At 45.1% G+C, this 20,566-nt stretch overlaps 1 protein-coding gene across 15 annotated transcripts in view; it reads left to right on the top strand.

The window, feature by feature from the left end:
• The window catches only part of cacna1g (calcium channel, voltage-dependent, T type, alpha 1G subunit), a 452,092-nt gene that overhangs the window by 407,768 nt on the left and 23,758 nt on the right, over positions 1-20,566 (top strand). For all 15 annotated transcript variants that reach the window (XM_054748980.2, XM_054748983.2, XM_054748979.2 and 12 more), the window contains 2 exons: positions 4,292-4,425; positions 11,219-11,289. In XM_054748980.2, coding sequence (XP_054604955.2) covers positions 4,292-4,425; positions 11,219-11,289 — 205 coding nt within the window. The remainder of the gene's footprint in view (positions 1-4,291; positions 4,426-11,218; positions 11,290-20,566) is intronic.

The raw sequence follows: 20,566 nt of genomic DNA, 5'->3' as shown, positions 1-20,566 counted from the left end.
AGCAGATTAACATTAGACTAGCTCACCAAATTAGATTTGAATCCCAGCAGAAAACTTGTTGGTGGAGGGGAAATCCAGTTCGCTCCGCTGTTGTCGAAGGGGAATTTTCAGACTTTTTCTACCAGAGAAGGTTGGGAGTCGTCTGGTCTGAATTTGGCCGGGTAGTCAGATGAGAACCATTGAAGATACAGCTGTTATCCCTCCCGTAACTTGAGGTGTGGAGTTGTGACACGTCTTTCTTTTATTATTTAGTTTGAGCTCCAAACATCAGCACTGATCCAAAAGGCATTAGCTTTTCTCCACTAAAATGTTAGCTAAACTAGAGCTTGTTCTTCCAGCTCTCGGAGGGTGTAGACGCTTTTTTCCTCCTTTCCTCCATATCTTATCCTCAAGGCCCTTTGTCTGTCTCTGTGTTCATGGTCCAGAGGTCCCGTGGGTGATGTAGGTCACTTGTAATTTGGATAAATCAGCAGCCATCGGATTCACAGAAAACCTGTCTAATGATTAAACAGTGTTTGATTTTTGTTTAACCTGAAATGATCATAGGCCCCTGGCTACGGCCCTGGTTGGCCAGTGCATTAAGGTGACCTTGCCAGGCTTCTAACCTGAGGGGAGGAAGACGTAGTGGAGGAGTCAACAGTTAAACCGTTTTTACAAAGTAATGCCATCAATTTGCTGCAATGCCGTGGTGGCAGCAGGGAACCTTGGGTCGTTTGTAAGTGGTCAGACCGTGGTGGTAATGTGGCACAGTCTTGTCCTCTTTACAAAAGATTACGCAATGGCATAGAAGGGGGTATGGAGGCGGTCTGCACTGCAGCAGACTTCTGTTTAACTTGAACAGGACTTACTTTTTATTATGATTGAAGCTGTGATCATTACATTTTTTTGACAAGCTGCTTCTAAAGGTGTCTGTCCTCTAAGGCCCCCATGCAGTATCTGGTGATCTGACCTCCAGCTCTAATAGAGAGAAGCTTCTGGAGCACTGCATCACTTCAGTTCATCATCGCAGCTGCTTCAGTTTACAAACGGAAACTTGTTTCTTACTTTCATTTTCAATATGGTTGCTGATCGGAGCTCGGCAGTAACTCCCCACGTCATCATGACACCTCCCTCTGTTGCGCCAAAAAGCAGTCGCTGTTTATAAGACAGACAATTACCGCAATATTACTACCAAGTAAGGCAGAATGAATGCAATAAAATTTGCACATTGCCATGCCAGCATGGCATGTTTATAAGACACATTGTTGCTGTGAAATGATGCTGAAATGCCGGCGGTGTGTCTTGTAAAAAGGGCTTGTGAGAAAAACTGCCAGCTTTGGAAAAATTGGATTTTGTACCAACAAGTACAATTTCTGTTTAGGGTTGGAGGATTTAGGTTTGGAAAACAAATAGAGATGGGAGTCATCCGCAAAGCAGGGGAATTAAATGTTAAATTTACAGAATATGTGACCTAGAGTAGCAAGGTAAATGATGAAAAGAAGAGGCCCCAGGATAAAGCCCTGGGGCACACCTCTAGTTACTGGAGAGGGCTCAGGGGGTAGAGCGGGTTGTCTCATGATCGAAGGGTCATGGGGTCGACTCCAGCTCCTGCCAGGGGTATTCTGCTGTTATGTTCTTGGGCAAGACACTTCACCCAACTTGCCTGTGTTGGTGGTGGTCAATGGCAGCCTCGCCTCTGTCAGACCGCCCCAGGGTGGCTGTGGCTACAAAGTAGCTTACCATCACTGGCAGTGTGTGAATGTGAGAGTGCATGAAAGCACCTTTGAATGTCTTAAAAAGTGCTATGTATGTTCAAATTATTATTATTATTATTATTATTATTATTATTATTATATCTGAGGGATTTGAGTTGGGACATGAACAAAAAGGAACAATGTCCGAGCTGAGAACAGATGGGTGAAATGCTTTAAAATGCTACTGGTTACCTGAACAGTACCTGAAAGCTCTCAGCCATGCCAACATCAGACCACACAATGGCTTTCCATGGCATTGAAAAAACAAGCTCCATCTCCCAAAATAGTAGAGTTGTATTCTGTAATGCTTGGCACACGATACAATGGTGGATTTTTTTCTTGGGTGTTCAGAATCTTCACGACATGAATGGGTGCACTCGTATACCCTCTAGTCTAAAGCCAGCAGCACATCTGTACCTGCCAAATGCAGACAATTACCAGAGGCAGCTACCTAGACTCCTTTTAACCCACAATACAACCCCTAACACACTTGAAAGATGTGGTAATTCTCTCTGATACATAAAAGATGAATCTTTTGTAGCTGGAAACCAAATGAGGTGATGTTCCAGAAACTGCATCAAAATGCTCCTGATACTACCTGCTGTATATGCTGGCTCCTGGCAAATTGTATTATTTATGATACCATCTCTGGTTTCCCAATTGCACCCTAACTGGCTTGTTTCTTCTGGGTGTGTAAGCTCAGACTCAGTAGGTGTATCCTCATATATTCTAAGGTTTGAACAGATTGTTTGCTGAAGGTGATGCTCTTCAACCTCCAAGTCGTATTGAAATTCTGAGGCAGTGTTCAGTTTGTCTAAATGAGCCTTTTCCTCGGCTGCTTTGGTGAACGTTTCTCAGTGCCACTGTATGAATACAAACGGCCTCGTTAAACACCCATAAAACACAACCGCCTCCGATGATTTCATACTTTTGAAATCTCTGGCTTCCTTCTGAAAACCACGCCAACACAATCCCAACAGTGAAAATGTATTCTCCCATCACATTTACAAAAAAACACACACACACACACACACACACACACACACACACACACACACACACACACACACACACCTCATGCATTTGGACCTACTGCCAAGGATTTTATGACGCTGACTGGTTTTGCCACAGTAGACCCTTATCCTGTTGGAGTTTGGCAGCGGTCTAGTTTGACTTTGATTCACTAATTTAACACTCCAGTTTCCTCTCACATGTGGGTATGCAAACGACCAAATTCGAATATTGAAACCCATTTTTTCATGTGGACTAAAGCTTTTTGGATGTTACTCACATACAGAGATCTGGAGCAGGACCAATGGCAATGGACCACCAACTTTCTTTATTTTCCACATTAGTTTTTTTAGACAATCCACTTTATACATTTATTGGTTTAAAAAGACAAAAAAGTAATGATCTTAGTTAGTTTGAATAAGCTCCAAATGAAAGTTGCCTGCTGACTCACTGACTGAATTATAGCACCCTGCACTTATCGTGATCAAATTTCTGATTTTCTGTGTTCCTTGTAATTGGTTTGCAAGCCCCCCCCCCCTCCCCCCCAAAACTACTATCATTGCCTCAAAACATTGATATCAGATTTTTGTTTGTCTCCAATTAGCCTCAACATCCTCAATGTTTTTGTATCTCTCACTCTTGAGTCATGGAAGCAAACAGAATAGTTTGAGACTGGATCTACTGTACATGCCCGGGCTGACTGTTTGATCTGACTAAAACCATATTAGAGTTTTAAATTCTTTGAATAGTTTTCAAAATTTCAACATTACAAAAGTAAGGTCCCACGGCTCATTCATGCAATTTCAGAATGCTCATGGATGTTTTGAAATGTTGTGGAACCCCCACAATGAAAGCTACAAAAGTAAGTTTGGAAAACAAATTAGCTTAAAACATTTTTTTTTATGCTTTCTAACAATGTTCTAGCATAGTATAGCTATAAATATATCGTGGAGCTATAATAATAATAAGGCAGTCCTTTCGCATTTGTCTAAAATCTTCTGCCAATAACACATTTTGGATCAAAAACAACCATTGGACCATTCGGTTATTGGTCTTGCCAGACCGCCACACTTCACTGGGTCCTCTGTTCATTACGCACTCATGCATTTAGCAACAGACTACCGCTGGTGTTAGAGGTTCTCCGCTCAATAGTATCAGAGAAGGAGAAACAGCCGGCTGCTGCCACTTCAACTTTAGAACAAACTATCAGAGTCCCAAAAAGTAAAACACCAATTGAAGTCACGGTCAACAAAAGATGTTGGGACCTAGAAAACGGCAACTGGTGTTCAGCACTTTTTCCTTTCCTCTTGCATGGTGATTTTCCAGTGAAAGGGTCTTGGGGAAGATACCTGAGGGTAGGGGTGAGTGTTCACTATAGCAGCTTTAATAGTCACAGCCCAGTGAGAGACTGGCTTCAGACAGTAGAAATTGACAGTGTTATTCTTGAACTGTTCTCAGGAGAAATCCCATTTCTCAAAAATGTTTGAGAACAGACATTATGTAAGCTGATGTTAGGTACTGATGACTGTGTTTGCATGTGTCTGTAGGTGGAACCAGCTGGATCTGGCCATTGTGCTGCTGTCCATCATGGGCATTACTTTGGAGGAGATTGAGGTCAATGCTTCACTGCCCATCAACCCAACCATTATTCGCATTATGAGAGTGCTGAGGATCGCAAGAGGTACAGTGCTGCCACCCATCCAGTCTCCTCTCAGCTTATCCCTCCCACAGACACATCTGCAACACAGCTTCTTACACGGTTCTTTGAATTTAAAGAGTCTCGTAAAACTGCAGCATCTCCGGGACTCCCTTATTTGTGATTATCAAATAACAGATCTCAGCAGGGTTCAGGCCAAGGGTAGGTCAACCAGATGGCTCAGCCGGCTGATAAACAAAGCACCAGAAAGGAATTAGGCTGTTAGAAACTGAAGCTAGATATAAAGGGAGAAATTAAAAAGGGAGTGTGAAGGGATACAAGGATGAGGCTGGGATGATGGATAACTTTTGACCAGGAAATCTATCAGAGTGAGGCAGAAAGAAGTCACAAAGAGGAGCAATAGCTGTCGATAAAAAAGGTTTTGCTCAAGTAAATGACAAGGAGGCAGATCAGGAGAGACAGGGATGTGTGGGTGGTTGAGAAAAACAAAGTGTTGTGTTTGGAGACAAGGCGCTGGCAGGAGGAAGAGAGATGAGATTAAACAAAGCAGTTTGCCTAAGCTTGATATCCATGCAGGTGGGCAAGAGTAGTTTTAGGTATGGAAAATTAAAAAAACATCCACCACAGTCACTGAGGGCTCTCAGTTTGTCTGACACTGCAGTCTGGATCCGTCCAGCTTCTTCTAACCGTATTTAAAGTCCCATTAGTCATCACACATGGGTGAAGTTCATCTCCGCATCTGACCCATCTCGTGGGGAGCGGTTTACTCACTTTCAAGCTAAAAATGAACTAACAGAAAGAGATGTTGTTTAGGCATTGCCAGCATTACATAGGAGACGTTTTTAGCAGCCCCAATCGGATGCATCAAAAATCGATCATCAGCAGAACAGGTGGTATCAAGAGCACAGACATTACAGAAGAAAGGGTTTCTGTTTACACGTTTCACCTCATAATTAAGGATCCGAAGGAGTTTTGTTCATCATTACTTGCAACCTACTTTGCTGCTTCATTACTAACCCAAAGAGTGTTTAAAAAAAGTGTGTGTAGTAGTAGAAACACACCCTCACTTACAAAGACCTGCAATACGTCTGATTATTTACTATCCGTTCCGTCAGGATTGGACTCTACTGTTGCAGCTTAACTCAACGATAACATTACACAAGCAGCAACAGAGAATACCAGGCTTGATCACAAATGAAGAAGCTGTCATGTACATCGTCAGCTGTCCCTCTGTTAAAGGTATAAGTAGTTACACCAGCAATAATGGAGTCTCCCGTTGGGGAGTGTTAGCATTGCGTGACAGCTAACTGCTACTGGAAGTAGTGGGTAGATTTTCAGCAACTGGTGAGATGTGTATTGTTCAAATTCTATCACACAGTTTGACTTCCGAACTGATGACAGTTTCTCTTTAAATCTCCAAACAATCTTAGATGCTCCATTCAGTTAAAACGAGAACTAATCAGAAAACAAATCATGTCCTTCAGTCCTCAGCAGTCCAATCTGGACCTTTAGCCAGTTATCAGTCTGCCCATGATGGCTAATTTCCTTCCCTTCTCACTAGGCCTTCCTCCAAAAGTCTTCTCCTCACTGAGCTGCAGAGGAACTCTCATCTGCCAGCTGACGTTCCAGAGACAGCTTTACTCTGGTAGATCCCTGATCCCACAACTGGATCAACTTTGAGAGATGATCCTGCAGCTTCTGGACATTCTTATGCATCTTTAAGCCTTCTTCACAAATACTGTGGAAATACATTTTCAGGAACTTCGTTCATCGTTGTCTCAAGCCAAGCCACCGGGCTAACTCTAGGTGTTAAATCTCAAGGTCTTGGCTCACGATGCTAGGTGGTGGACTTGACCTATGACCCCTCCTGACAAAACGCCCTTACTCTGTGGAGAGCTATTTTATCTTGTAAAACCTAGGCTTTTAATTCTGGTAAAATCACCTTTATATTGCTGTAGGAAGACTCTTGCTGTGTCAGAACACTCTGCATGAGCTCATCACGCTCAGAACAGACCCTCGTCAGCTCCTCTGATCAGGTGAACGCTGATGTAAACAACCTGGGATGGAATGAAGCAACCAGCAAACTCACCTTTTGCTGTCCCAGAGAAGGAAAGGAGGCATCCACAAATTACTTTAAATTCCATCCCGAAGGAGGGAAAATTTTATTCCACACACAACAAGGAAAAAAGGTAACTCAGCACTGGGAAGAACAGCTTAGGCTAAATAGGAAAAGTTCTCATCAGAAAACCCGAGGAGAACGAGCTCTCTCGATGTATACACACCCTTGACCCAGCAGCAATCACTCACCTCACATCTCCTTCCACCAGAACCCACAATCACTTTTATTCCACCCCTCCCCCTTCATGCATCATAATAATTTTTTCATTCTTCCGGGCTGTTTCTTTTCTTTTATTATTGTCTCAAATTAAAGGTCATCTTCTTAACACCTTTTGAGGGAAAAAGTCATGTTTTTATTCTTGCAGCGACGCTCTCTTCCTCCTCCCTCTCTGCAGACCCATTCTCCTGAAGTGTGAACTTTTGTGGTTTCCTGTCCTCCTTCGCACATGCAGTCTTTTTTAGACCCCCTGCTATGATCTCTGAGAAGTCAGCGTTCACACCTCTGGTGCCTTGGTTCCATTAAAACCCAGTCAGCTTGTTCCACAGAACCGGGTACAGGAGAGGGGAGGCCAGTTGGGGGCTGGAGGTCAGAGGTTCTAACACAGAGAGGAGCTTGGCCTAGACTCGAATCATGTTATCAATGAGTCTGGCGCAGGTCTCCGCTCAACAATCATCACGGCAAAGAAGGACTTTTGGTTGTTTTTTCTGATCATTAGGGGTGGTATTATGTCCCCGGCTCTCTAGGAAAGATGAGGAGGGGAGTGATGAAAGTGGTGTGTGGGTTAAATAATAATCAACGTGCTGTGTCACTTAAAAACAAGAATTTTATTACAAAAATGAATATGTACAAAGGATCTTACCAATACTTTATACAAAACAAAAGGAGACATATACAGAACGAGATAACAAAAAACGCCACCCCAGAAGGGGGTGGGGAGAACACAAAGAATTATAAGAGCGGGGGAGATCCAAAGCCAAAATCTAAAGCCAGTCCGAAGTCAAGTTGCTGAATTGTCTAATCTAATTCTAATTTCCAAAACGAGCCAAACACCAAAGTCTAACGAGCAAACAAGATGTATCAAAAGCGAACGAGGAGAAGAGAATAGTACACACTCCTAAGAGTTCACACTACCCTGAACCTTCTCCTTGACTGAGGGCTGGAGAGCAGCTTTTAACAGAAACAGCTTGACATTTGGGGGTCCATGAGAACTGAATGCGAGGACTCAACATGTTGGTCAGAGGTTGAGCCACAACAGAGAAGTTCCCCTCGAGCAAAACGGGACGTCAAACTTAGGTTTGTTTTCTGAACATCAGCCAACGATTTACAAGGAACAGGCAAAACCACTCGAGGACCTCTAGAGGCCAGATCAGGCGTTTTTACAGCCGGACCTGGTCGGGTGACGTCATCAGCTAACAGCGGGAACACTGAATCACCAAGGGAGATTTCTGAGTTTTTCTTAAGCTGACCACGGGTTAGGACACTAGCAGGCAGTAAGTCTGAGTTGGCACAGATTTCAGGGGGAGAGATGAGCTCACGAGGAGGTAAAACAAATCCACCAGCAGCGTTGTTTCCCAAAATCATGTCTACTCCCAGGGTCGGTAACTCCTCTAAAATGGCTACTTTTAGGTCACCAGAAATCAAAGGGCAAATGAGGTGAATATGATGAACCTCCGCAGGAACAGAACCCATGTCAATACCCCGCAACAACACAGAAGAACCAGCCTGACTGGTTACAGAAAACGGTAACACACTCTGTTTTATCAGGGTTTGAGCAGCTCCGGTATCTCTCAAAATTACCACTTCCTGGGTAATATGGCTGCCTAACAAAGACACTACCCCAGCTGACAAAAACGGTTTGAAGCTTGAGTGAGGGGTGTCACATTTTTCCAACCTGTTTGAGACAACAGCACAAACAGCTACGGGCTTCGGTGGAGGTGGTTTTTCACTCCTCCGGTTTTTCCGCTGGAGAAGAAAGCAATCACAAATGAAATGGCCTCTCTTGTGACAATAAAAACATTCCGGAAGGTCACTCTGGTCAGAGGAAGTATCAGCGAGTGTCCTACGTCGAACGGGGTCAGCTCTTGACTCCCAAGACCGATGCGTGAGAGCGAACTCATCGGCTAACAGGGCCGCAGCAGAGAGAGTTGAGACCTTCTGTTCATTCAGATACAAAACAAGCCTCTCCGGCATATGTCTTTTAAACTCTTCCACCATAATTAGTTCTTTCAGGTCAGCTAAGGAGTCTACCCCTGAAGCAGAACAACATTTTTCAAAAATAATTGATTTTTCATGGGTATATTCAACAAATGTCTGATTAGGCCGAGGTTTTTCAGAACAAAAGTGCTGACGATAAGACTCAGGAACAAGTTCATAGGCATTCAACACGGCAGCTTTTACACACTCATAATTAGAACTGTCCGTTAAGAGACAGAGGCGAAATACCCTGAAGGGCCTTACCTGAGAGCCTGCACTGCAAAAGCAATGACGAAACCTCACGAGGCCACTGGAGAGTCACCGCAATCTGCTCGAAAGCTTGGAAATAGCCGTCCACCTCAGTCTCTCGGATGGGCGGAAGGTGGGAAACACACTTAGAGACATCAAAGGTGGGCGGTAACGAAGTGGCAGCCGGATGAGAAATGGCGTCTCGAGACAATTCATGCGGAGACAGAGACGAGGCCGCTGGTTGATCAGCAGCGAGGGGGTAGCTCGAGGGGGAAGTAGCTTTCACGGTGGCTAATTGTAGCTCGAGCTCCCGAAGGCGAACCTCGGTGTCCATTCGTTTTAAATCCCGTTCATGGCATTGCTCATGGGCTCTCTCCTCTGCCTGGATCTTTAGGTGAGCCAAGCATAGTTTTAGCCGAGCTCCGGTTAGTGGTGAGCTGGGAGGACTAGCTCCAGATGAGACAGAAGCCAGAGGCGAATGGTCAGCTGAGGAAGGCAGAGCTGAAGCGAGGGTCTCCCTCTTTAAATCGAGCCGGTCTTTTTCCTCAACCGAGGGTGGCGGAGACACATCTGGCGAAGGGAGGATTCCCCGGTTTTCAAAATAGTCCACCACCAAACGTCGAGGAGCAGCCTTGGTTAGCTGCTTCGGCAGAGGGAGACTGAGTGGGCGGCAACCTGCTGCAGGTCGGTTTTGTGGCAACTCTCCAGAAGCCGGCGCGAAGGAGCTGCCACAAACGCATGCAGATCGAAGGTTGCCATGCTCCGACTCTAAGGGACACAAACACACCATTAATATCTTTACACACACTTAAAATATGTCGGGAAAGATGGTAAAATATAAATATATACCGGACGAGCCCCCACGTTATTACGTCCCCGGCTCTCTAGGAGAGATGAGGAGGGGAGTAATAAAAGTGGTGTGTGGGTTAAATAATAATCAATGTGCTGCGTCACTTAAAAACAAGAATTTTATTACAAAAATGAATATGTACAAAGGATCTTACCAATACTATATACAAAACAAAAGGAGATAAATACAAAACGAGATAACAAAAAACGCCACCCCAGAAGGGGGTGGGGAGAAAACCGAGAATAATAAGATCGGGGGAGATCCAAAGTCAAAATCTAAAGCCGGTCCGAAGTCAAGTTGCCGAATTGTCTAATCTAATTCCAGTTTCCAAAAAGAGCCAAATACCAAAGTCTAACGAGCAAACAAGATGTATCAAAAGCGAACGAGGAGAAGCGAATACTACACTCCTAAGAGTTCACACTACCCTGAACCTTCTCCTTGACTGAGGGCCGGAGTGCAGCTTTTAACAGCTGTCAAGTGATTAACGCTGATTGTAAACAGCTGGGCACTGGGAGACAGGCGAGGCAGACTGGGCACTGGGAGACAGGCGAGGCAGAAGCCACTGGGGCCATCTTGTGGCCAATAAGGGGCACAGCATGTAACAGGTGGGAATTGATATGTTTTCATCAATACCAATGCCATTCTCAATTCCATTTATCAATCCAATTCCCTTATCAATTCCCAAGTAGTTCAGTAGTTTGCAAAAATAAATAAATAATTGCACACATTCTCCTGCAATATAATATTCAGTTTATCAATAAAAACAATGAATTGTACCTGATATTGTTTGGAAAGGTCTTTTCAAATGTCCTCATTTACGCTGCTTGTGAAAGCAGAGTCACCTTCTTGTTCGGTGTGGTGTTACGGTAGCTTCTACAAGTCAGACTTTAGTCGCCGGGATCTGCTAGCTTGGAGGTGTGATTGTAAGGCAAATGACACCAACAGTGTTAGTTAATTAGTTACCTGCAGTATTAACAGAGGACGAGCAAACAAAACACTTTAACTTATTGCGTATTTTGTGTGCAAATGCTTTAGCATATGTGTAAAATTTCCTCCCTTTTATGAAATATCTACTTTGCAAGTATTGCAAATTGCCTTGTTGTCATCCATGTAAGCTATGCTGCATGCTTGGTGATGTCATTTGCGCTGACTGGAATTGATGAAGGAGTCTTTTGCAAGAATGGCAAATGATTCCTAGGAACTAAAACTCTTCTACTAATCATTATTACAGCACTGTGGGCTCTCTCTCTCTCTCTCTCTCACTCTCTCTCTCTCTCTCTCTCTCTCTCTCTCTCTCTCTCTCTCTCTCTCTCTCTCTCTCTCTCTCTCTCTCTCTCTCTCTCTCTCTCTCTCGTTTTGTGCAAACCCAGGTGTGTGAGATGTGTTTGTACTTTGTGTTTCCTCAGTGCTGAAGCTCCTGAAGATGGCAGTTGGAATGAGGGCTTTGCTGGACACCGTTATGCAAGCCCTGCCTCAGGTATTCACCCTGCTCCACCAAAACCCCATAAAAATAAATCCTTCCTTATCTGTAAATGCTTTCCACAGAAATCCCTTACTAATGTGTCTTTCAGAAGATGTCCATATAATTACATCCCAGAAGCATTTTAAATTGCTGCATATTTTTATTTTTCTCTGCATCATATTTTCCCACGAGCCTTTCGTCCACCTTCGTGCACCCTCATTTAAATTATCATTTCCCTGCAGGGATTGGAAAGAAAGTACAAAGTTTTGTTTTGAACAGGGGTAAAAGAGTCGGTAAATTACAGCAACTTTTGGACTGAGTTAAAAAAAGACCAGTGTTCTGCTCCCAGCATTATCTGATAACACCTCTGTCACTCTCACTCAGAGAGAGACAAGTGTCTGAGTGTTGTTCCAGGCCTAATTCTCCAGCTTGTCAGAAGAGTTAAGAATTAATAAAGCCGATAACAGGAGGTATTTGCGTGTGAGCAGGTTGCTACACCCTAAGTTACGCTGACAGCAGATCCAACAGCTCTTCTTACCCAAAGCCACCTCTGTTTCAAGGCTTTTTCAACAATCAACCTCTCTTTTCCTCTCTGTGGGACTTTACGTTAAAATTCACATTTAGTTGCCAATTTTTCATCCTGCTTCAGAGTAAAATCCAAAGAACTTGGAAAATGGCTGCAGCTTCCCGACTGTGTCAGTTCGATTAGTGATTTAAAAAACTCAGGTGGCCCAAGCTCAACTCTAATCAGTATTCATTGCAACATGCAGGGCTGTGAGAAAGTATTTTACCTCCGTGAGATTTACAGTGGGGCAAAAAAGTATTTAGTCAGCCACCGATTGTGCAAGTTCTCCCACTTAAAATGATGACAGAGGTCAGTAATTTACATCATAGGTACACTTCAACTGTGAGAGACAGAATGTGAAAAAAATCCATGAATTCACATGGCAGAATTTTTAAAGAATTTATTTGTAAATCAGGGTGGAAAATAAGTATTTGGTCAATAACAAAAATTCAACTCACTACTTTGTAACATAACCTTTGTTGGCAATAACAGAGGTCAAACGATTACTATAGGTCTTTACCAGGTTTGCACACACAGTAGCTGGTATTTTGGCCCATTCCTCCATGCAGATCTTCTCGAGAGCAGTGATGTTTTGGGGCTGTCGCCGAGCAACACGGACTTTCAACTCCCTCCACAGATTTTCTATGGGGTTGAGGTCTGGAGACTGGCTAGGCCACTCCAGGACTTTCAAATGCTTCTTACGGAGCCACTCCTTTGTTGCCCGGGCGGTGTGTTCGGGATCATTGTCGTGTTGGAAGACCCAGCCACGTTTCATCTTCAAAGCTCTCACTGTTGGAAGGAGGTTTTGGCTCAGAATCTCACGATACATGGCCCCATTCATTCTGTCCATAAGGAGGAATAATTTTTCAGATTATTTTTTAACTATTTTCCATTTTAAATGAATTGCTAAGTAGGAAGATTTCAGCTTGATGCCTTTTTGCAAAAACATTCCGAAAGATAATTTGATTTATTTGAACTTTTGAATTTGAAACTCTCTGTTAAAGTAACCAAAGAAGTTATATGACAAGTAAAACAACAGCAATTGCCACTTTTTTGAACATTTATTTGTAGTTGCAATAATATCTTACACACATGCCACTGGAGAAGATGATGAATTAGGTATTTCCTGACATGCCTGCCCTCTTTTTGTGAATGCAACATTGCAGAAAGTAGCCCCTTTTCCATGTGTTTGGCTCCTGAGATGTAAATACCAGCTCTCAGGAGACGGTAAATGTTTCACAGTAAAGGTTTATCACAAACAACACAGGTCTCTGAAAAGCAACACTTTTGGTTATACATGAACGGGTGTTACTTTTGATGCAAACATAGCACCTCAACAAAGAGACACATGGGCCGGTCCAAACAGCGGACCTCCTCTTCCTACAGTCTTATGGTTATGCCTGTTTACCAAAATAACTAAAGATAATCTTACTAGATATTCCTACTATGTGTGGTGTGTCATGAGTGCTCTGACCTGCTCGGAAGCACGCCGGGACCACTCCTGTAAGGTTTTGGGTTCAGACAGAACCGTTGCCTTGTCATTGACTCAGGATGCTACCAGCTGTTGTCACCAGAAGAAAAGAGAGAGTCCAGGATCTTGCAGAGCTCTGACTTTTTTTTATCTTTTTGGTTGCAAACATTCCATGACAGTGGGGCATGGATTCCCCTTCACAAACAACCAACCCTCCCTAGAGACAAACCAGTCTGACTTTTAAAGCTACCTAAGGGCCAACCATTAAGAAGTGGGCAGGGACAACATCCTTGAAATCCTTGAAATTCAAGCAATCTATTTACATATTTACATCCTAACTTAACTCAAAAGAACAAAAACAACAAGTACACTTAAACAGATACAGGTTAACATCATCTCCCCTCCCTCTCTCTTCACTCAGTTGGTTTCTCCTTCAGTAGAGCTGATTAAGCACAGCAGGAAATGATCAGGTCTGCCTACGGGTGCACTTCCATAGCAACATTTAAACAATTGACGTCAGGAGGAAAGGAATGATGATCACCACTAAGTCAACTTTAACTTCAGAATCAGAATCAGAAAAGGTTTATTGCCATTGTCAGTGAACAAACAATTCACAAACTAGGAACTTGCTTTGGTACTAATGTGCTACATATAACATGAACACACAATAAGAATAGAAATAGAATAAAACTTTCAGCTATAAAAATGGCAGGTAATGGTAACATGGCCGATAACGTGATGCTGTGTCAAGTGCAGAAGACCAGCATGGTTGTGTGTTTATAAGCTGTTCACAAGTCCAACGGCAGATGGAAAGAAGCTGTTCTTGTGACGGGAGGTTCTGGTCCGGATGGACCGTAACCTCCTGCCTGAGGGAAGCGGCTCAAAAAGTCTGTGACCCGGGTGAGAAGGGTCAGCTGCTATCCGACCTGCACGCCCCCAAGTCCTGGAGATGTACAGGTCCTGGAGAGATGGAAGGCTGCAGCCAATCACCTTCTCAGCAAAGCGCACAATGCGCTGCAGTCTATGTTTGTCCCTCACTGGGGCTCCAGCATACCACACAGCGATGGAGGAGGTGAGGATGGACTCAATGATGGCCGTGTAAAACTGCACCATCATCTGGGCTGGCAGCTTGGCCTTTTTCAACTTCCGCAGAAAGTACATCCTCTGCTGGGCCTTTTTGAGCAGGGAGCTGATGGATGGCTCCCACCTAAGGTGGTTCCGAGGAAGCGGAAGGAGTCCACAGTGGTGACGGGGGTGTCCGTCAGGACGAGGGGGAGAGATGGGGCTGTGACTTTCCTGAAGTCCACAATCATCTCCACTGTCTTCTGAGCACTGAGCTCCAGGTTGTTGCTGCTGCACCAGTACACCAGACGATCCACCTCCCTCCTGTAGGCGGACTCATCACCGTCAGAGATGAGCCCGATGACGGTGGTGTCGTCCGCAAACTTGATCAGTTTAACGGAGTCAATTCAATTCCCGCTGGTGGACACCAGAGGTTCGGGGAGCCGTCAGGCTGAAGAAGGAGGCCTACAGGGCGTGGCTGGTCTGTGGGTCTCCGGAGGCAGCAGACAGGTACCGGATAGCCAAGCGGGGTGCAGCAGTGGCAGTTGCCGAGGCAAAATCTCGGGCGTGGGAGGAGTTTGGTGAGGCCATGGAGAAAGACTATCGATCGGCTCCAAAGAGGTTCTGGCAAACTGTCCGGCGCCTCAGGAGAGGAAGGCAGCAACTCGCTCACACTGTTTACAGTGGGGATGGGGAGCTGCTGACGTCAACTGGGGCTATAGTCGGACGGTGGAAGGAATACTTTGAGGAGCTCCTCAATCCCACCAATGCGCATTCCGAGGAGGAACCAGAGCTGTGAGGCCTGGGGATGGACTGTCCGATCTCGGGGGCAGAAGTTAATGAGGTAGTCAAACAACTACACAGCGGCGGAGCCCCGGGGGCAGATGAGGTTCGTCCTGGGTATCTCAAGGCTATGGATGTTGTAGGGCTGTCATGGTTGACACGTCTCTACAACATTGCGTGGTCATCGGGGGCAGTTCCTAGGGAGTGGCAGACCGGGGTGGTGGTCCCCATCTTTAAGAAGGGTGACCTGAGGGTGTGTTCCAACTATAGGGGGATCACACTCCTCAGCCTCCCTGGAAAGGTCTACTCCAAGGTACTGGAGAGGAGGGTCCGATCGATAGTTGAATCTCAGATAGAGGAGGAGCAATGTGGTTTTCGTCCTGGCCGTGGAACTGTGGACCAGCTCTATACCCTTGCAAGGGTGATGGAGGGGGCATGGGAGTTTGCCCAACCAATCCACATGTGCTTTGTGGATTTGGAGAAGGCTTATGACCGTGTCCCCAGGGGCACCCTGTGGGGGACGCTCCAGGAGTATGGGGTGGGTGGCTTTCTGTTAAGGGCCATTCAGTCCCTTTACCAGAGGAGCGTGAGTTTGGTCCGCATAGCCGGTAGTAAGTCGGACCTGTTCCCAGTGAGGGTTGGACTCCGCCAGGGCTGTCCTTTGTCACCGGTTCTGTTCATCACTTTTATGGACAGAATTTCTAGACGCAGCCGTGGTGTGGAGTGTGTCGAGTTTGGTGGCAGGAGAATCTCGTCTCTGCTTTTTGCGGATGATGTGGTCCTCCTAGCTTCATCCAGCTCTGACCTTCAGCTCTTGCTGGGTAGGTTCGCGGCCGAATGTGAAGCGGCTGGGATGAGGATCAGCACCTCCAAATCTGAGACCATGGTTCTCGACCGGAAAAGGGTGGCTTGCCACCTCCGGGTCGGGGGAGAGGTCCTACCTCAAGTGGAGGAGTTTAAGTATCTCGGGGTCTTGTTCACGAGTGAGGGTAGGAGGGATCGGGAGATCGACAGGCGGATTGGTTCGGCGTCTGCAGTGATGCGGACGCTGAGCCGATCTGTCGTGGGGAAGAGGGAGCTGAGCCAGAAAGCCAGGCTCTCGATTTACCGGTCGATCTACGTCCCAATCCTCACCTATGGTCATGAGCTTTGGGTAATGACCGAAAGAACGAGATCGCGGATACAAGCGGCCGAAATGAGTTTCCTCCGTAGGGTGGCCGGGCTCAGCCTTAGAGATAGGGTGAGGAGCTCGGACATTCGGGAGGGACTCGGAGTAGAACCGCTGCTCCTCCGGATCGAAAGGAGCCAGTTGAGGTGGTTTGGGCATCTGGTCAGGATGCCTCCTGGACGCCTCCCCGGGGAGGTGTTTCGGGCATGTCCTGCCGGCAGAAGGCCCCCGGGTCGACCCAGGACACGTTGGAGAGGTTACATCTCCAATCTGGTCCGGGAACGCCTTGGGGTCCTGCCGGAGGAGCTGGTGGACAAGGCCGGGGAGAGGACGGCCTGGAGCTCCCTAGTTGGGATGCTGCCCCCGCGACCCGGACCCGGATAAGCGGAGGAAGACGAGACGAGACGAGACAATTCAATTCAATTCAAATTCAATTCAAAAATACTTTATTAATCCCAGAGGGAAACTGATTAATCCCAGAGGGAAAATGATTAATGGTCATGGCTCGAGGTGCAGCAGTTTTTGTACAGGGAGAAGAGCAGAGGAGAAAGTACACAGCCCTGTGGAGATCCTGTGCTAATAGTCTGAGTGGTGGAAACATTCTTCCCCAGCCGTACGTACTGCCTTCGGTCCGTCAGGAAGTTAGTGATCCACCTGCAGGTGGAAGTGGGTACGTTGAACATGGAGAGCTTGTCCTGGAGCAGAGCAAGGAGGATGGTGTTGAACGCAGAGCTGAAGTCCACAAACAGGATCCTAGCATAGGTTCCTGGGGAGTCCAGGTGCTGCAGGATGAAGTGGAGGGCCAGGTTGATGGCGTCATCCACAGACCTGTTGGCTCTGTATGCGAACTGCAGAGGGTCCAGAAGGAGAGAGGTGAAGGACTTGAGATGAGGGGGGACCAGGCGCTCAAAAGACTTCATGACTACAGACGTCAGCGCCACAGGCCTGTAATCATTCAGTCCAGTGATATGGGGTTTCTTAGGGACAGGGACAATGGTGGACAGCTTAAAGCAGGCTGGAACATGGCAGGACTCCAAGGAGATGTTAAAGATGTCCGTGAAGATCGGAGACAGTACCTCTGCGCAGTGTCTCAGGGTTGCGGGGGAGACACCGTCCGGGCCCGGGGCTTTCCGTGGGTTTTGCTTACGGAAAAGCCTAAGTACATCCTCTTCTGTCACTGAGAAGGCAGTGGAGGGGAAGGGGTGGTCAGCGAGGACCATAGTGTTCACAGTGGTGGAGGTGGTGGGGGAGGCATGTGACAGCAGAGTGGCTGAAGAAACCTGTGCAATTGTGACAATTGACCTCAGGAGGAAAGGAGTGATGATCACAACTAAGTCAACTTTAACTTGAAGTAATTTCTAGATTACCAAGCTTAATTTGATTTAAAAAGACACCCAAAAATATGGGATTAAACAGAAACAGAAGACATGACTGTTAGTGGGGGGGTAAATCCCTCACAACCCCATTCATAATATGGGACTTTCAAACATGGTGAATTGTTCTGGTTGTGTAACCAATCAGAAAGAGAGATGACAGAAGCATGCTGCACACGTTTCCTCCACTATGTTTGTTTTCTCCAAAGTCACGTTTGATCTCGCAACACATTCTCACAACCAAAGAAGCTAAAACTGATGAAGGGTGACCAAGCATTTGTTTCCGATGCGAACGGGGGCGACGTGCTGCACCAGAGCATCACTTTCCACCGCCTGCCGTAAAACGTAGATTTTACCAAATTGTGACCTTTACTCTCTTTCTATTAAACCTTCCCGTCACCCCCGTCCTAACCTTAACCCACTTGTGCATTGAAAACTTTGCTTCTAGTTGTCTCGTTGCTCTCAAACACGGTAAACGGGAAATTCAGAATGACAAATGGGTTAAGGTTAGGATGGGCGTGAGGGGAAAGTTATATCGCTAGAGGTTAGAGGTTAAATGTTGGTGAAATATCCATTTTACCGCGGGTGTTGGAAAGCATTGCTCTGGTGCAGCTAGCCGCCTCCCAACGCACTGGGGCTCCCGATGCGTCAGAAACAAATGCTTTGCCACCCCTTGTCAGTTTCAGCCGCTTTGGGTGTGAGAATGTGTTTCATCTGGAGAGATTTCTTGTATGAAATCAGTTTGGTGTTTTTGTTAGATTGCAGCAGACCACATACAGCAAGGCTAAAGTTTCTATATCTGTGATTTTTTTTCTCGCCACCTATGTGACCTTTAATGTTTAGAAAATCAAACGACAATTTAAGAATCCTACCATGTGAACCGGGCTTAAGCTAGGGCTTTGGAAATGACAGACGGGCAACGTCCTAAGTTGCACAAATTCAAACCTTTTTACAATAAAAAGTCCAAAAGTGACTAACTGAGCTTTTTTCAGGAAAAGAATCACCACACAGCTGCTTCTGCCTATTTTGGACTATGCTGACATTGTCTGTCAGAACACTTCATCCTCCTCTTTGGTGTGTTCTTGCTGTGTTGAAGTTCCAATTCCATCTTTTAGTTCATTTTAAAACACAGAAAGGTTTTATTTACCTGCAACGTTTCGTTTGTGGCTGCAAACTTTGTCAGGCTGACACTGATGGTGGCGTCTCTTCCTTCTATGTTTTCTGTTTATGATCCTTGTGTTGTCCCAGTCCATTATATGGTTTTCTCTTGTGCAGTGATCTGTTACGGCTGACTTCTTTATTGTACTTTCAGCTTCTTGTTTCGCTGCTCTTGTAGGTCTTTGACTTGTTTCTTTCTCACACTCCTTTCTATGTTCTATTGTTCGTGTGTTGAGTTGGCATTCGGTTTCTCCTATGTATGTTTTATTGTACAGTTTGCATGGGATTTCGTAAATGACTCCACATTTAAGTCCAGCTGATATTTTGTCTTTTGGGTGTACTAGTCTGTTTCTAACTGTTGTGTATGGTTTTGTTGGTGTGTTTATGTTGTGTTTTTTCATTGTTGCTCTTATTTTTTTCTGTTATGCCTTTGATGTATGGTAGGGTTATCACTGGTTTTGGTTCTTGTCTTTCTGGGTTTCTGGTTCTTTGCTTTGGTTGTTTTTTCTTTCTGCTGTTGTTTGTTGTTTTCCTTTGTTTATTGCCCATGTCGGGTATCCGCAGGTCTTTAAAGCGTGTTGTATGTGTTTGTCCTCTTGTTTACGGTCTCTTTCTTCTGTTATTATGTTTGTTCGATGATATAATGTTCTGATTGCTGACATTTTGTGTATGGTGGGGTGTTCTGATGTCCATAATAGATATTGGTCTGTGTGTGTTGGTTTCCTGTATGTGTTTATGTTTAGGATCCCGTCGGTCTGCCTGGTGATTTTCATGTCCATAAATGCTATGCTGCCTTCTCTTTCTGAGTCATATGTGAACTTTATGTTGCCTGTGTCGTCAATGTTATTCAAGTGTTGTGTTAGTGTTTCTGTTTGTCCTTTTGGTAGGATTTCCAGTATGTCGTCTACGTCTTCCTCTGTTCCTCCTGCTTGCAGTCTATTGATGTTGCTTATAATAGTCTCTGTCATTTTGTTCTCCGTTGTCCATTTAGGACACATAGAAGTGTGATGTATCAACAGTTCTCCTGGTTCGCACCTGCTGTCAGGAGACAGTTTCACTGGTTTCAGTTCATTTTTAAAACGTATAACTTTAATTATCCGGATTATCTTAAAATACACTTAATTCCCTATAGATCACTTTACAGCCTGCGGCATAATGACCAGCTCTTTTTTGTTGTTCCTAGAGTGAAAAGAGAGGTAGGGAAACATGCTCTTGGTTTTAAGGCTCCATGTGATTGGAATAATCTTCATTTATCTATTCGTTGTTTAACATCGTTCACAACTTTTCGAAGGGCTCTGGTCGATCATCTTCAGGAATAATTGTCTATGTTACTAATTGTATTTGTTCAACTGGCTGTTGCTTTTGTTTTGTCCTCGCTAGTTGGGGTCGTGTCGTGTGGGGTGAAGTATTGTTAGCCTTTGAGGGTGTGTGTGTGTGTGTGTGTGTGTGTGTGTGTGTGTGTGTGTGTGTGTGTGTGTGTGTGTGTGTGTGTGTGTGTGTGTGTGTGTGTGTGTGTGTCTGTAAATGATTGTTGTAATGTTTTGATTTTTGCTCTGCTGTCTTGCTCTTAATTTTTGTTCTTCTTTTTGTTGTAAAGGAGGACCCACTCAAAAACGAGATGTTTCATCTCAAGTGGTTATTCCTCCGTATACAATTATGTTTAAATAAATAAAAAGTCCAAAAGTGACTAATTGAGCTTTGTTTCCCCAACT

The sequence above is a fragment of the Nothobranchius furzeri genome, chromosome 16 (genome assembly GCF_043380555.1).
Source record: "Nothobranchius furzeri strain GRZ-AD chromosome 16, NfurGRZ-RIMD1, whole genome shotgun sequence".
NCBI lineage: Eukaryota > Metazoa > Chordata > Actinopteri > Cyprinodontiformes > Nothobranchiidae > Nothobranchius > Nothobranchius furzeri.
Note: the sequence above shows the minus strand (reverse complement) of the source record. Positions and strands in the feature narration are given on the sequence as shown.